General features: G+C 39.5%; 5 protein-coding genes across 11 annotated transcripts in view; 1 reads left to right on the forward strand and 4 right to left on the reverse strand.

Moving 5' to 3' along the window:
* The first annotated feature begins 3,571 nt into the window (after positions 1–3,571).
* ognb (osteoglycin, paralog b) lies at positions 3,572–5,607 on the forward strand. Its single transcript, XM_067239926.1, has 6 exons — positions 3,572–3,714; positions 3,884–3,968; positions 4,080–4,244; positions 4,385–4,587; positions 4,748–4,840; positions 4,992–5,607. Exons 1-6 carry the CDS (start codon positions 3,616–3,618, stop codon positions 5,160–5,162), a joined length of 816 nt encoding a protein of 271 aa, XP_067096027.1. The 5' UTR covers positions 3,572–3,615; the 3' UTR covers positions 5,163–5,607.
* Positions 5,247–6,564, reverse strand: LOC136945847 (ubiquinol-cytochrome c reductase complex assembly factor 5). Its single transcript, XM_067239927.1, has 2 exons — positions 6,290–6,564; positions 5,247–5,973 (listed from the first exon to the last, which is right to left on the reverse strand). The coding sequence occupies exons 1-2, from the start codon at positions 6,441–6,443 to the stop codon at positions 5,912–5,914; spliced, it is 216 nt and encodes a 71-aa protein (XP_067096028.1). The 5' UTR covers positions 6,444–6,564; the 3' UTR covers positions 5,247–5,911.
* Positions 6,565–7,300: 736 nt separating this feature from the next.
* LOC136946142 (coiled-coil domain-containing protein 71-like) lies at positions 7,301–9,998 on the reverse strand. Its single transcript, XM_067240368.1, has 2 exons — positions 9,848–9,998; positions 7,301–8,770 (listed from the first exon to the last, which is right to left on the reverse strand). The coding sequence occupies exon 2, from the start codon at positions 8,729–8,731 to the stop codon at positions 7,730–7,732; it is 1,002 nt and encodes a 333-aa protein (XP_067096469.1). The 5' UTR covers positions 8,732–8,770; positions 9,848–9,998; the 3' UTR covers positions 7,301–7,729.
* A 1,024-nt stretch (positions 9,999–11,022) lies between these two features.
* kctd6b (potassium channel tetramerization domain containing 6b) lies at positions 11,023–13,762 on the reverse strand. Of its 3 annotated transcripts, none has more exons than XM_067240377.1 (3): positions 13,662–13,762; positions 12,854–12,969; positions 11,023–12,747 (listed from the first exon to the last, which is right to left on the reverse strand). In XM_067240377.1, the coding sequence occupies exons 2-3, from the start codon at positions 12,887–12,889 to the stop codon at positions 12,061–12,063; spliced, it is 723 nt and encodes a 240-aa protein (XP_067096478.1). In that variant the 5' UTR covers positions 12,890–12,969; positions 13,662–13,762; the 3' UTR covers positions 11,023–12,060. The 3 variants fall into 3 exon arrangements, with proteins under 3 accessions (XP_067096478.1, XP_067096479.1, XP_067096477.1); XM_067240378.1 differs by having other exon boundaries at positions 12,863–12,973; positions 13,662–13,755; XM_067240376.1 differs by having other exon boundaries at positions 12,854–12,973; positions 13,662–13,755.
* Positions 13,763–13,960: 198 nt separating this feature from the next.
* Positions 13,961–16,587, reverse strand: part of LOC136945512 (serine/threonine-protein kinase WNK2-like) — a 35,307-nt gene continuing 32,680 nt past the window's right edge. For 4 of the 5 annotated variants that reach the window (XM_067239386.1, XM_067239389.1, XM_067239387.1 and 1 more), the window contains one exon: positions 13,961–16,565. In XM_067239386.1, the coding sequence (XP_067095487.1) occupies positions 16,233–16,565 (333 nt within the window). In that variant the 3' untranslated portion in view covers positions 13,961–16,232. The remainder of the gene's footprint in view (positions 16,566–16,587) is intronic. The other variant, XM_067239388.1, reaches the window with a different exon arrangement.

The raw sequence follows: 16,587 nt of genomic DNA on the forward strand, positions 1-16,587 counted from the left end.
ATTTCGTCTGAAGAGAAAAAAAAAAAACTGTTGCTTTGTGCATTATCAGGGACATCCTGTATTGTGCAAGAAGTGCATGAAGCACAGGCACCTTGCAGTTGCATGCCAGGAGGTTGTCTGTTGGAGATTGGGCACATATTCGCAGAGTGCCCTAATGGGAGGGCTTGCAACCTGTGTGGCGAGTTCTCCCACCTGTTCAGAGACTGTCCTCAGTCCTTTGCCAACAAGCCCTGGGAGGCTAGGGCACCGGTGGAGCCTGTAGTGGTGGTGAAGGAGGCAGAAAAGGAGGGAGAGAGTAGAGGAGGAGGAAGTGGCGGAGAAGGTTGGGGAGAAAGAGAGAGATGGCCAGGTGGTTGAAGATCCTGTTTTTAACATTTTAACACAGGTGGCCAAGCACGAGAGGCAGCTGGTGGAAATGGAAAAAGAGCAGGAAGAGAGTGTGAAGTGGACAGAGTACTGCAACCACACTTTTGTTTTGACTAAGAATATGTGTACACCTTCTTAACTATTGTAAACATTTCAAATTTCAAGTCAAACTTCAGTGAATTCACTATCAAAGTGCACAAGGTGCCCTAGTGACCACTTTCCCCTCTCTCTGGGACATCATGACGGTACACCAGCACTCAAAACCAGAATCCTAGCAAAGGCTTGGAAGTCCTTCAGCAGGTCCATTAGGGTGCTGGCCACCAGAGCCATCATCAGCTGGTGGTTAGGACAGTAGAATCAGGGCCCAACAAGTAACTTTTAAGATGAAGCATACCCGTAGACTATTGAGCCAGACATGTAAGGTGTATTAGTTTGTGGTGCAGTGCGTGTACCTTAATGTTGGGGATGACACTGAAGAAGTGGAAGATGATCAGCAGAGGCAGCAGGCCTTCATGGGATGGGTTCCTGTCACACACACCACCACACATGTGCAAACACACATACATGGTACACACACAGACACACATACACTGTTAAACAACATAATATTGCTCTACAGAATATGTGCCATTTTTCCTGAGCTTTCAGTGTCTTGACACAATGCTTTGTACCGTATGTTGGAGTGTTTTTCACCCAAACCACCACTAGAGGTCAAAGGTGCACTATTGCACTGAACTCACTGAACGTAGGATTGCTTCCAGAAGAAAAGGTGAATGTGCCAACTAAGTTGATTTTGATGGTGTAAACTTGCAGCTCTTTAAGACTTTCCACCTTTGTCTCTTATTGTATAAGACCAAAGCTATCAGGATTGTAGATCCCATTAGTAACTGTAAAGACTTGATTTCTCTGAGCCTTTCTCTTGGTTCTCTTTTTAATGCCATGCCTGCTATTTGTCTGGCCTAATTCATTTGGGTTGTGTCCATATACAAGGTCTTTAGTGGGAGTCAACCTCCAAGTGTATGCTAGGTGAGGAACTGGTCAACAAGGCATACACAGAACACTCTGTTTCGACAATAAAGCGTTGGGGTTTTCCACTACACAGATAGTAAACAAGCTGTCAATTTGATTTAAAAATTTATCAGTGCATTTAAATACATTATCAGCCATTCGCTGACTGGAACTAAAAGAAACTCAGTGATACAAAGCTATTGGTACTGTGGTCACTACTTTAAACAACTTATTGTGCTACTGTGCTTGAATTTTCTTTGGGATTGATAAAGTGAATTTTATTGAAAATAGTAACATGTGTAATTAAAGAACTGTATATAAAGCTCAAGGTGTGCTTGAGGTCACAGAATGGATGACACAAGCATTTAACAGGTTATTATGGTGTTTTATTGTGAATTACTATGAATAAAGAATTGTTTGTCAAACATCATAATACTATGGTCACTAACAATCAAGTACAGATACTGACAAACACACTGAGTACGAATTTGTGGATTGCATTAAAACTTCTCAGTAGTTCAACTGTAAATCTGAAGATTGGCAAGGCAAAATATCAAGTGTGGTCTTAACCTAGTTCATATCAATAAGTGCACACAATAAGTTAGTTAATTATAACGAATACAATCTCAGGATTAAAAATGCAACAATTTCAAAGCTTCAGATAAAACCCTGAGAATAACAGTGACAACATCAAGCTGCTAGAAATGTCAGAATATTCCAAAAAGGAAAATTGTCATTGTACAAAATAATTGACCACATAACAACTCAAAAATGGTTAGTGATTGCAATGTCAATCTATGACAAAACTACTTTTTGGAGGGATCATTTATTGTTTTGATTCACATTCACATTTATTGTGTGATCAGGATATGGACTCAAAAGGTACAAATATCTCACATGTATTAGTTTTTCCATTGATAGTTTTTTCCAACAGGAATTGTGTAACTGTAAAAATAATAGGAGTCAGATACAAATAGACCTCTAAAGTCCATCAAAACCAGACGTCCTCTCCAAGGAACCAAATATCCCTAAACTGAAATACATGGCAAGGTTCAGAGCAGAACCTTTCTGGGAAATACATTATGGAAATGTAATTTGTTACTTACATAACGTTTGAAGGCAAATTCCATGTGTTTTCCTTTTACCATCTTATCTAGTATCTCAAGTAGGACATGCACTCTCTACTCTGTGGTGGGATGTGCTATTGTATGCTTTGACCACATGGTAAACTTGTAATGCACTTTTATTATGTGAGTCTAAAAAAACAGTACTGTACAAAAGTCTGCAAAAGGCACCCAAGAGTCTTGACATGAATATTGTGTATATATTTCTGCAGCAGTATAAAAGTATACAGTTGACAACATTATTTGTAGTTTATTCCTAGTAGTTTCATTATTAAAACATTTTTGCTTTGCTTTTGATTCATTTTGTGTTAATGCCTAGGGCATTTCACAGTACTGTAGGTCAGTAGTTAAACCAAGACAACCAACTTCATAAAATACTATAGATTATATAGTAAAAGAGAGATTCTGTTTTGACAAAAAAAAAAAAATTTTCAATAACATCCATTAGAAGTAGGTAGATGAGGAGTTAGGAGGTGTTTTGATTCCTAAAAGGGAGGACTTGGTTAGAAGAAAGCTTTCCCTTGTTAAATGCTGTTTTTGGCAATAGTTCACTTCACAAAAAATAATTTGGTCCAAAATTCCAGTAATCATATCCCACTGCTCCATGCCTTAAGGTTCACATTCACTTCACTGTCCTACTTGTCAGATAAACAGTTCCAAAAGCCACATTTTCCATGGAACATTTTCCATCTATTCCTGAAACACACACAATGTGTATTCTTACAAAAGGGTAAAATGTCCTCTGTTCACTTAATTTGAACTTGTATTTACAATTATTTGCTTTCACATGGAGATTATGTTCTAAGACTAGTGATAGATTCTAAAATCAAAGTTTGATATTTTCTATCTAATTCTGTTTTTGTATGTTCAAAATAGAAAAGTACTGAGAGGCATTGAGATTCTGTACTCAGAGTATATTTTAGAACACTGCTAAACTTCCAAATTTTCTGACTACAGTGAGAGCAAGCATTGGGTTAACTTTAGTTTCCAAGTCTTATTCAATAGGCCACTGACAGTCTCTAATAAAAACTGTATGGAAAATGATTCTCCTACTCACAAGCTTTTAAAATCCCAGCCCACCAGACAGTGCTGTACTTCTCCCGTCCCAGTCAGAAACATGATGGACCACAGGACTTTGTTTCTCTCCATCATTTTGCTTCCATGGATGCTCTCTTCAGCTGCAAAGAACAGATTTCTTGAAGTTAAGAAACCTAAGGTAAAATATGCTTGTGATTTAAGTTAAGAATCTCTCTTTATTGAAACAAAACACTCTCTTTAAATACAACAACATCGCTTATATTGTGGGTTTGTAGGGATTGCTTTTTTATGTAAAAATGATGTCCCATTTGGTGATTTAGAATGTTTCCTTTTCTACAAATCAACAGAATGAGATTGTGACGATATCAGACTATGATACTCTGGGAGATTCCGACACAAGTCCAGTAGCAGGAGCTTCAACAGATGACAGTGGTAATTAATAAATACATGTATCATCATCTGCATCATCACACACAGTATAGGAGAAAAGTATTGTGATATATGGTTTTGGGATGCATTCATAGAACAAAATGTTGTTTCCAGAGCTTCCCACATGCCTCCTGTGTGTTTGTCTGACTGGATCTGTGTACTGTGAGGAGGTCTCCCCTGAGATGACTGCAGTTCCAGCACTGCCCAAGGAAACTGCCTATCTCTATGCACGCTACAACAAAATAACCAAAATAACCAATAAAGACTTTGCCGACGTTGGTAAATGAAATTCCGTGTTATACAGAATAGAATAGTCTGTGTGTTCTTTTTTATTTCCAGGACAATATGACTTTAAAACATATGCATTACTCAACTGAATTTAGGATAATTTCACTTATTGTCATTTGAACATTTTACAGCTACTCTGAGAAGAATTGATCTTACTGGAAACCTCATCTCTGAGATAGAAGATGGGGCATTTGCTAAACTGACCCTTCTGGAGGAGCTCACTCTTGCAGAGAATAGACTGGCCAAGCTACCCATGTTACCTGCCAAACTCATTTCATTCAATGCCAATTTCAACCGTCTTAAAACCAAGGGTGTAAAATCAACTGCTTTTAAGGTAAGCCAGAAATAAGTCCCAACTTCTGGAATTAAACTCTGAATGCAGTAACTTTTAACAGGCCGGGTGATGGCTGCCTTGCAATTTTAGTGATGTTTCGATGCCAACATTGTGTACCTTAAATAACCTGAGGATCTTTAAATCTGTGAAACTGTTACAGAAACTTGACAAACTGTCGTATCTTTACCTTGGGAACAATGAACTGGAGGCAATCCCACCACTACCAGAGAGTCTTCGCATCGTGCACCTATATGTGTGTTGACAATCCTTCTGATTCCATTACAATAACATATTTTGGTAGCATGACACATTTGTTCTGATTACATCAACTGTTCTGCAGAGGATAATATCTTATTTATATATATTTTAAAGAATTGTATTTTTCTTCTTGGTCTTTTCTACAGAGAAACAACATTGCTACCATATCAGATCAGACTTTCTGCAAAACAAATGACACTCATTACATCAGAGCCAACATGGAAGAGGTGCGACTCGACGGCAATCCACTGTTGCTGGCTGAGCATCCAAAGAGCTTCCTTTGTCTCAGGGCTCTGCCAATCGGAAATTACCACTGACATGACCATATAGGAGAAACCTGCTCCAATTTAAGGTTTCAGAGGAGGAGATGCACTGTAGAGGAAGGTCATGATTCATTTGAATGATTTAAACAATCTCCTTTTATTAAGCATACTTCAGAAAACACCTTGTTCTTTAATGAGTGAAGGTTGATCAGTTGAATAATAATCTATCTATATTGCTGTTCTATTGTTATGTTGAACTTGGCAATATATTTTCATGTTAAACGCCATTTTAGTTTTTGTTTCATTTGTCAAGGCATGTGAGTATTGCACTAGGTCCTATAATGTATTATTAATTGGCAATTAATATGTACATAAAGTGTGAAACATTACAAAATGCAACATTTCTTTATAGGTTTACAGTAGCCTTCAAACCACAGCTCCATAACTACTCCATTACTACTTTTGATTTTTCTTAAATAAAAATACACTTTTGTCACAATGGCTCACTAAAATGCATTCTCAGATACAATACAGCATGTAGACAAATGACAAACTGTGAAGCGGTGTTTTAGGCACCTTCACACTGGGTGTGGGGACACAATTTAGGATCCACACAGTTGAGTAATTGATCAACAAGACAATAACCTTTGGGATTTGGATTCCATACCACACTTCTCTCAGTCTCACAATGATTTCTCAAAGTCAGTCTAAGCAATCCAGTTACTTGCATTGAGACGCTTAAAGGACTGCAGGGTCTCGTTTTCCACCGATAGATCACTTGGCTGCTGATTCGGCAAGAAGTATCAATCGTGCTTAATCTTCGCCTCATATTGTCTCTCTGATTGTTTTCTTCTGTAAACGTCATCTGAAAAATCAAATGAAGAAAAGTATGTTATAAAATCCAAGGTCATATAAAGTGGATGGACACAATAAGGAGAGCAGTGGTCAGCTCCATTTGAGGATGGACAAGTACACAAACTACAATACATGGACATAGGTATAGCAAACGTTAGTTGCCAGTATGGTAATGCCAACAGTTTTAAAGTTTAAAGCCACATTTCAGGTGTCCAATACTTTTCCTGGTTGCTTTGACATATTCAAGGGTGCTGTCATTTCACTCGGTGTCTGATTAGTTTACACCACAGGTTGCATAAGGTATTGTGCAGCGGTATGTTACTTACAGAAGGTTTCCTTCCCAATCCTGACGTTAATCATGATCCATTCCATCCCACCTCCAACACAAAAAAACAACGGCAAGAATCTGTACATCCCAAAGCGACGTTTGCCTGGGACAAGACTCAGGAAATATTTTAAATTTTGGCTTTTCTGAAACATGTCTAACTCGACTGATTAACACACTTAATAATCACAAATAATAAAGTTGATAATTAATGGTCTCAAATGCCATGTGTATTGTGATTGTCCTTTGGTTTACAATCTAACTGCTACAGTAGCATCCGTTTGCAGTAAGTGACATAAGAAGGTTCCCTCGTTTTAGACCTCAATGTACGGGTTGAGCAATCGTTCACATCGACTAAAGCACAATTAACAAATTGAAAACCAAGAAGTATAGAATTATTTTGCTTTCTAAATATGACATACTTTAGGTTCATAACATTTCAATATAATTCGTATGAATGTTAAGATTATTATACACTCACTGGCCTCTGTGGAATGCCGGCAGGCCGGCAACATCACGGAGAGACCACGGCGTATAAAACTATGTATGTCATTGAAAACATCAACGTAATATCCTGGAATGGTTTTATTGGCTCGAACCGTTTGAGTCCAATGTTTGATGGTTCGTGACACTGCCCAGTGATGACAATAGGTGTGTTCGACTTCATGCAGCACCGGCGGCGCCGACAGCCGGCTGAGAATGCCATTGGCTGCTTCAAGTCACGAAAAAAAGTGTGCCTGGCTCCAAAAGTGTATTGTAATTGACGTCATTAGCAGGCGCTAAACTCGGGACAATTCGAATCGAATGATAGATCCTATTTTTGAAATATAAATTGTATGTCGTCTACATAGGGCACATGCACAGCCCTTTACATTTCAACCTGGGATTAATGTTGACCTCACAAGTTAGGACTTCCATTCATTTACGAAGACTAAAACTATGAAGTGCAAATTAAAGAGTAGCACGTTTTAAGTATGGAGTTATGGTACCAAAACATGCTTGACAATACAGATGTGGTAAAAAAGCTTTATTACACAAGTGTGAGGAGAAGAGATTCCATACCCAAAGTCTTCATAACTCGTTATACATTTTTTTATAATTGCATTTGCTAAAGATAAATTTCTTGTCACCTACAATTTAAAATGTTCCAAGAAAAACAAACAATCCAACAATCCAAGTCTATCTTGGAAGCTTTTACAAACAGTACATGAAAGACCATTTTTTATTTATATTTTGAAGTATCCTCCTAAACATTGTATTTCACAGTATACATAAAAATAATTTGCACTTATGGCTATTTGTTTGAGACACAAACCCCAGATCAAGCACAGCATGTTACAAATGACACATATTAAAGTAAGTATACAGGTTCTAAGGAGACACTGCATAGTTAAACATGAATTTAACTAAGTTACGTATACTTGACTGTAAAAACAGCTTTTCACACAGGATAGGCAATAAGTGGTTGAATTTCTATGACAGGAGACAGGTTGACTTGCAATATCTTCTGCGCTTTTCTCCTAACCTCATCATCAGTTATTGAGTCATCAATCTTTATGACTTTAAATCTTAAATTATTTTGTTTAACTTTAAGGTCTTCCTGTGTTTTAACCAGCCAGACTGGACTGGACTTCTTCACAGACAGTTTCTCTTCAGCCTCCTCAACCCACTTTCTTTTCTGGTCCCTCCAACAAGGCATTCCATTGCTTTCCCTCAAAACCCATCCATTCTGATGCACATGAGGTAGAGGGACTCTAGAAGCTGTGTCCAAATTGCGAGAGCACACTACAGAATATCCTCTTCGTAGAGATGCTGCTTTCTTTGAATTTATGGCACCATCGGATGGCTGTGCTGATAGAGGAAGATGGGAGTTCGACATAGTAACTCCTCCCGTCCATACACCTGTGTGAAACTGCAGTCTTGCTGTGTGGCCTGTAGAAGGCCCGCTTATGTTGGTAAGTTTCAAGCAAGTGGACATATTGCTTGGTCCAGCTACAAATGCATGTGGTTTTGAAACAGTCTGTTTTAGGGTCTCCTGTGACATATTTGTCAGGAGAATCTTGGGTTGATTTTTCAGGACAACTTTAGCTGCAGGACTTAATGAGGCATAATTTATTTCAGACTTGTCCACTGTTGGTTTACCCCTCTTTTTGCAAGGCTCCTGGACTTTTGGGCCTACAGTGTCAACTGTTTTATGCAGCTTGACCATAGGCCTAATTTTTGAAGTGCAAGATTTGTATCCATATACATCCTTGCTTTTAAGAATGGTAGGCTTGTTACCCTCACCTCTGAGTTGCTCAATGAAAGTGACCAGTTCCTTCTCATTTTGGGGGAGATCCACAGACATGGGACTGAACACCCTCAGAGCCTGTAGAAGAGTAGACTGTCCAGATGAGGTGATTTGTGACCGGGACTGGACAACTTTTTCTGAATCACAATTCATGGCATTACCACTCACGGGTCACACATTCTTGTTGTTCACCTGTAAGGAAATAAAAAGATAAGTAAAAAGATAGCTAAGATGTCAGTAGACATTATCTGGTAAGAGCAGTTCCAATTGTACTCTGATTGTTCCAATTACCAAAAATAGAGTTCCAATACACGTGAAATATGAATGTATTATTCCAGTATAGTAGTACATGGAACTAGTAAAGTCACATATGTGAAGTTTTCATACATCTAATAATAATAGCCTTAAGTTTGAGGTCACAGTTTATTTTAATGCTAGTTATAAAATAAAATATTTATGTAATTATTTTTATGTTGTGGGTCTTTATATTTTATAAACCATATATAATTTATATAGTAGAATATTTTTTTTAGAGAGAGACAGTTGGGGAGACTGAATAAGAAGGGAGAGAAGGCCATGTATAGCCAGGCCCGGAAGAGAACCAGGCCCCCTGCGTTACGGCCTTACAGTAATTGTACGCGGTGAGACAACTCGGAGCCTAAAAAAAAAACATTTTAAAAAGTTTTAACGCGTATCTACTTTAGCGCAACTCTGGTTGAATACGCATGTGACCACTTTCATAAAATATCTCAAATATAATTTAAATTCTATTAACAAGCTCATTCATAGCGTGCACTACATCACAACAAAGCGTGACTGTACGAAATGTAAGTGACATATGACAGGCCAGATACCACTATGTCGCCGACGAAGGCAGAGACATGTTTTTTTCTTGTACTTTTGATAATACTAATAAAATACCTAGCTACAATACTCTTAAATGTCCAACCAGACTAGCATAGCTAGTGCTAGCTAGAGAAGCGGGGACAGTCCAGCTGAGGTGAATAAATTAGCTAGCAAGGTTTTAAAGCTAAATAGCGCCCCTTGACTTAAATACCTCACGAAGAGTCAAATACATTTAAAATGTTTTTTCATTTTAAGCTTCTTTTCTAGCAGTCGAATATCCAAGTATTGGAATCACTACTTTTGTTATTCATACAACCGCTTCAACTGCGACTAACGTTACTAGCACTCGCTACACTTGCTTATCAGAGTTGGTTAGACAGCTAGCGCTTACTGTACTTTGACTAACATTCGCGCCACACTTACTATATTGGTAAATGATGTTTAGGTAAATTGTCCAGATTAATACTTAACATCATGCCATGGCTTCGATTAGATAAATATTTACGGAATACCAACAGAAAAAAACTAGCTCGCTCAAATGTTATAGCTACATAACGAAACAGCCTTTGTCTCTTTCTTCTATGGTTTTGTTAGGCGGATTGCTTCTAACTGTAAGGCGGATACACCGCCACCTACTGCTGGAGTGTGAAGCCAGTCACATCGTACCTGGAGTCAAATCCTTCTTACATTTCACAGAGGGCTTCACATACGCCCAATTAACTGCCTCTCACCAACCTAAACCCTCAAGGAAGACAAGGAAAAACACACAGTAAACTCAGAAAAAATGGAAGAAACCTTACATTTACATTTAGTCATTTAGCAGACGCTCTTATCCAGAGCGACTTACAGTAAGTACAGGGACATTCTCCCCGAAGCAAGTAGGGTGAAGTGCCTTGCCCAAGGACACAACATCAGTTGGCATGACCGGGAATCGAACTGGCAACCTTCGGATTACTAGCCCGACTCCCTCACCGCTCAGCCAACTGACTCCTGAACCTGAAACCTTGGGAGTAGCAATGCGGTGAGGGATCCCCTCTTCCAGAGACGGTTGGTGACAGAGATGTGCAGACATACGCTAAACATAGTGAGTAGACGTCAAGAGTAGAGAATAAAAATGTGCAAATGGAGGTTGAAATACAGACATCCAGAGTTCTGACTTGGCACATGTCAGTTTAGCCAGTGGTAGCCACAGGGCAGGGAGCGTGGGATTGGCACAGCATCACAGGACAGCCAGGTAGATGGACAGGAAGGGACCAGGAACTCTGTTATCCATCATAGGAGACTGATGTCCACTTGGCAACAAGGTCCAATGTTGGCAGACCGGCGGCCAGGCAGATGTTGACAGCTCAACCCCCCACACCACTGGGGAGGTGTGCGGACAGAGAAAAGAAAGCAGGATTAAAGAATGCAAAATACCAAATAAAAGTTACAATAACAGTAAGGTCCCCACTGGTCAAGTGTGAACTAGTGCAGCAGTTTAACTGACTACATTTTTGGGGGGGAATGTGAAGTATTTTCCAGAGAAGAGAAACTCTAAATAACAACGCCCTGTCCCCTGTCCTCTTCAAGTAGAAACACAACAAACAAACAAGGTCAGGTTTGCTTTATTTGTAATTTCACATTTTATAGTACAAATACAGACATACACTTAGCAGCAGTAAAACTCATTAAACAGAATGCTTTGAATGTTGTAATGGTGTCAGCCTCCTTAACCCTCGTGCTGCCTTCGGGTCACATGACCCAAAGGTTCATAACGAACCATCGTTGTGTTTACCCAATTTTACCCAATACAAAAACATATAAAAATTATTTTCTTTTAACCTTTGCAATGTGGGGGGTCTGAGACAGCCCAACGGTTAAAAGAAAATGCTTCACTTTGTTTTTGTATGTGGTAAAGTTGTCGCAATACGACGGTGGGTCACAATGACTGATGGGTCAGAATGACCCGAAGATAACACAAGGGTTAATTAAAGCAGGACGTTTGTTCCAGAGAAGGGAGAATGCCGTATATCAAAGTATAGAGATCAGAGAAACTATAGCACAAATACAACCAGAAAATCCCAGACTTAAATGCCAAAAATCTTAAAGAGGAATCACAGAAGCTCTGAGATTGAGTGTATGCATGATTCAGCTCCATGGAACACAAACAGGCTTGGGGTGACAAGGTCTATGACCTACAGTAAAAAAGCAATTATTCGGTATAATCAAAGAGATGCATGCCACAACAGGTTGTCAATATATGTTTACGAGACACAACAAAACATCAACCCTGATGCTAGTGACAATCAAAATTAATTCTGAAACAATACAGCAGGAAATATATAGATTACTCATATACATGCAAAACAGTTGGTGTTTTGAATGTACACCATGCAGATATAATGTACATACACCAGCTTACAATTTGTACTTTTTTTTAATCAATGGTTCTTCATAGTCTACATGGCTGACATAATTCAATGCAGAGATGGTATTCTTTCTTTTATTAATCAATTATGATATTTCTTTTTTATGTATTTTCAATGTATTTCTTAATTGAATGATCATGACTGTATGGTCACTTTTCTACTCTACTACTGCATGGCTTGACCTCTTTGTAAAACTTCAGGAACTTTATATAATTTACTAATTTGTAGTTAGTCTTCTGTCTTGAGAGCTGGCCTGCAAAATGTCCAATGATGCTCCACTGTGTTTTCATTGGCCCGCTCACTCATGTGATGCACACGAGTGTTCCTAATGGTGAAGCCTTGCTTCATTATGTAGTCCATGAGGTGAACTCTTAGGGATACCTCTTGGTGATAGTCACATGGTCCAAAAGTAAAGGATACCTGGCAGTCTCTGGTGTCCATCATATGTTTGTTCCATTTTGTGAAGTTGTTAGAGATGCCTTCAAGGAGGGCATGGACCTTGGTGGTAATAGTAAGCTGTGTAATAATGACAGCCACTGGATTTGAGTACTTGGACAACTTCCTAGTGCTGGACAATTCCACCACCTGCTCAAAGATGTCCAAGGGATAGAGTGGCTTGGGGTCATTAAGACAGTGGATTAGAGGCTCAATCTGGTAAAAGTCAGCCTCTTTTCTCAGGAGGTCTGTCTCTGTAAAATCTGCTGGGAGAGTAAGCTCTGACGTCCGCAGGAAGTTCAGCACATACCGAAAGAGAGTACCATCACGGTCAATAAAGTAGTTTCCTTGGGTATCACGTGTTGTAGGGAAATCGCCACGGAACATGGCTCCCAGCATCGAGTCTGGGTAGCGCTGCAGGGTAGATAGGGAGGTGGTGTACAAGTGGCCTCCCACATTCAGTGTTACAGGTTTAGTCATCTACAAGTTCGAAAAAAGAAAAAGAGGAAGAAAAGCAAAAAATAAATGAAGTCAAATTGTATTAATGTGCATTCATTTTGTGGTTGAATTATCTTAAAACACTTACATGACTTACCCTATGGCCCCAATCTCCATTATCCATTTGTACAAAGCAGCCCACCTCCAGGTTGGACCCAAAGTTAAGGTTGGTGATTTTAGTTCAGTCAACACTTGTCTTAAATACTACCTGCGTGAGAAGAGACAAGCTTATTCATTCAAGGCCGTGAGAAGTGACTTAGCAAGGGACCTACACCAGTACTATCACTCCGGATAGCAGCGAACCGTCATTTGTTGTTATTTCTCAAGAATGTATAGCCAACCTTCACCTACCACCGTATAGAACAGCATTCGGACATAGCTTGTTAAACATATTGAAAGAGACTACAGTTAATTAACTTTTAACTTCCGGACTTACAAATACACTAATTATGAGAAAAACGGCAGGTGCTATACAGTCCGACACTGTTCTTCTGCTCAATCTGCCTATTGACAATAATAGTCAATAGGCAGTTTAGCCAGCTAAGCTAGCTTAGCTGGCTAAACTAGTGTACGAGGTATACATCTGTCTTTTCATGGTATGGAGCAGTTCTAGCTCGCAATTATGATTGACCGGCAATATTGGGTTGATTTATAGCAGCCCCTACTTGTCAATGGAAAACATAGCTTGAATTAAAGCATGCACCACTAACAAATTTGCTGAATGATTATGCATGTTGTTGCCTGTTGGCTTACGTGGAAAGCTAGCTCACGAGTTGCAGCAGAGCGTTCCATCCCTGGTGTTTTTGCAGCTGTGTAGTGTAGCTAGTATTCTGAGCTAACACGGTTAATTTAATATCATAATATTGCCAACTAGTAAATAAAAAAAACAGTCTTACCTTAAACTCAAGAAACTCCGAAGACGTTGTAACAAACCGAGGATAGTCAACCGGGACCAGACATTACGGTACTTCGAATGGCAGCTGGAAGAAACGATACAGCTAGCCTAGCATCGCACCAACCCATTCTAAACATTGCAATAACACAGTCAATTTAGGGGGCGCTCATCTTAAATCTATATAGATGTGGTCCTCAATTGGCACCAATAAAGTGTACAGGAATTTTCTCTGGATGAAACTGCAGAGCATTATGAAATCAACAGACAAAAATACTAGCTATAGTAATAAATTGCGAAAGGTAAGCACAAAATAATGTTTATTTATTTCTTTAAACATGTACAGTCTTTCCAATTAGAATGCAGCTGACTGGGTTGGGTCTGGTAATGAACTGGGACATATACAGCAGGCAGAAGCTAGTCCCACACACTTTTAATGTTTGACTAACAATCAGAGCATATTCAAAAGAGGCAATGTCTGGATAGAAATGTAATGGGCATAAACTGTTCTCTTTGTTGTCTGCACTATGCATTGCATGTCTACATCCATGAACATAGCATCAATATGAATATACTGGTTTAGAGTTCTCCCCTCATCTGCTCACTAAGTGTGAGCAGACAGGGAGTTGGAGCAGTGAATGCCAGATACGACGAGTAACAGAGAACATAAATCTCTTACTACTAGAAGTATTTCACCAAAGCAGAGGACTCTGCATAATGCCCTATAAAAGTCCAATTCAAACCGAATTGATGGATTAATAAACATTGAAGCAAAATCCCTCTACAGTCAAAACAAACACAATTTACAAATATTACAGAAAAACTGTACAATTCACAGCTTGGCAAAATTGGGGTGCTGCAACCTTCTGATAGTGTTTTGGTGGAATGGGAAATTTCAGACTGGCTGTTATCATGATCTCTGCGCATGTCCGAATCTGAACAGTTTGCCATGCTCATCATCAATGGTCAGGGTGGCAAGCTGACTATGTACAAAGTGTTGGTAAACACATTTTCACAGGTTAAAATTGGCGGAGAACATGTGTTGTTGTGCAAATCTCCTCAATCAAGTAACTATCTGAATTTGTGTTTCATACTGAACAATTAAATCAAACACTCAAACAGCAAAAATAGTTCAAACAGCAAGGCCTTAATCAGTAGCAACCTGGTCAATTATACATAATTCAATAAATTCAACAAGGCAATATCACTGACATGAGCAGCCTACTGGGGGGGGGGGAGAAATTGGGTGGGGGGAAGGAATTGTTGTGTTTAGGTACCATGTTTGAAGTTTAATCCATTTAGCCAAAGTAGAATGCCTTAAGGGCAACCACTTCAGGCCCACTAGCAGCATCAAAACCAAGCTTCATGAGAAAACAAAAATACTTCAGAAACACAACATATTGCACACAAAGCAAAACCACCAATGTGATTAATAAGAGCAGCGATGAGCAAAAATGATCATGTTTTGCAGTAATAAAGTGTTAATCTGAAAATTCAGTTAAAATAAATGCAAACAAAAGCTATTATAGCTCCTATCACAGGTTTCTTGGGTAAGGCTTGTGGCAAGGCCATTACGTAAGCTTTTTGGGGAGTGAAATTGCACTTTCAATCTCACTCAGCAAATTTATCTACCTCTACATTGCTACATTCTTACTTTGACCACCATTCTGACCTGAACTACCAGTCATGTATGTTTTAGCACACTGTATATTACTCTGGGCACTACTGCTTTCCGACTGAAAGCCAACCCCTAACATTGCTCACTCTTCTTGTCTTATCAAATCATGTCCAAATGAGACTGTCCAACTAAACAAATGAACCTGGATACAACTTCATGAGTTCTGCTGTTTTCTGTTGTTGTGTCTTTTCAACTGCACACACCGTTCCCACAAGGCAACTGTACTTCTCTCCTCTATGGCATTCTGTCACAGGGGTGGAGAGTAAACATGGATTAAAATATCATGATTTATTACTTAAATAAGAGCATATACTGTGTTAATAGTGCAGTGCTACAAGGGCATTCATATGTAAACCAATGGGGGGGGGGGGGGAATGTGTCAGCAATGCATTAAAAACAAAGCAGAACTCAAACCACTGAATTAAACAACTCTGATGTGGACATGCTTAGTTTCACAGAAAAAGCAATGTTCAAGGCACTACATTCCTTCAGAGCACTTCACCTGACATACTGCCCTGTTGTCTCAAATCAGTGTGTTTGGAATCTGATGTATTTTGGAGTTAAAGGTTAACAAATCTACAGTGAATCAAATTGTAACACAATGACAGCTTTCTGATAATGATGGATATGGTGACATCATGGTGATATTATATCAAGTATGACTGTGTCAAAACCAGAGCCAAAAGTATAAGGTACTCAGACACTCACTGAACATGTATACTACATCCACACACAAAATAGACCTACAGTACATACAAGAAACTACAGGGGCTGTATGTAAAGGATATCAACATTCTCACAAGATATTTACAAGCTCACAGGCTATGTACAAGTGTTCCTCTGGTACCCCGAACATAGACTCAGAGCTGGACTATCCTGCTTGTAATGATTTACGATTTAGGTAGTTCTGGTGTTGGGGAAGGTGCTGTCAGGGCTATGCAAGGTCATGGGGTAGGCCTGCACCCCTGCATTGTCCATGGTAGGATAGGGTGGTAGCACTCCTGCAGTTCCAAGCAAGCCCACATGACTGGGCATACCAGACCACTGCTGTGGGTACAGGGCCCCAGTCACTACACCTCCATAGGAACCAGCCGGCACCAAGTACCCAGGCTGGAGCATGGCAGACTGGTGGGCACCCAGGGTGGCAGCAGGCATGACGGGGCTTAAAGCAGCTGTCAACGGGCAGGAAAGGGGCAACTGGAACTTGTTGGGTGCAATGTGGCTTCTCACCTGGTGTGACAAAGATCAGAAG

This window comes from Osmerus mordax, chromosome 7 (genome assembly GCF_038355195.1).
Source record: "Osmerus mordax isolate fOsmMor3 chromosome 7, fOsmMor3.pri, whole genome shotgun sequence".
NCBI lineage: Eukaryota > Metazoa > Chordata > Actinopteri > Osmeriformes > Osmeridae > Osmerus > Osmerus mordax.

Bases quoted from the DNA above. Each gene is read 5' to 3' on its own strand.
- LOC136946142 (XM_067240368.1), bottom strand. From the start codon at position 8,731: ATGAATTGTGATTCAGAAAAAGTTGTCCAGTCCCGGTCACAAATCACC.
- LOC136945847 (XM_067239927.1), bottom strand. From the start codon at position 6,443: ATGTTTCAGAAAAGCCAAAATTTAAAATATTTCCTGAGTCTTGTCCCA. The intron at 5,974-6,289 runs GTAAGTAACATA...TTGATTTTTCAG, and splicing joins GATTGGGAAGGAAACCTTCT to ATGACGTTTACAGAAGAAAA.
- ognb (XM_067239926.1), top strand. From the start codon at position 3,616: ATGATGGACCACAGGACTTTGTTTCTCTCCATCATTTTGCTTCCATGG. The intron at 4,588-4,747 runs GTAAGCCAGAAA...AAACTGTTACAG, and splicing joins TAAAATCAACTGCTTTTAAG to AAACTTGACAAACTGTCGTA. The intron at 4,841-4,991 runs GTGTGTTGACAA...TCTTTTCTACAG, and splicing joins TTCGCATCGTGCACCTATAT to AGAAACAACATTGCTACCAT.
- kctd6b (XM_067240377.1), bottom strand. From the start codon at position 12,889: ATGGATAATGGAGATTGGGGCCATAGGGTAAGTCAT. The intron at 12,748-12,853 runs GTAAGTGTTTTA...TCGAACTTGTAG, and splicing joins GGGGCCATAGGGTAAGTCAT to ATGACTAAACCTGTAACACT.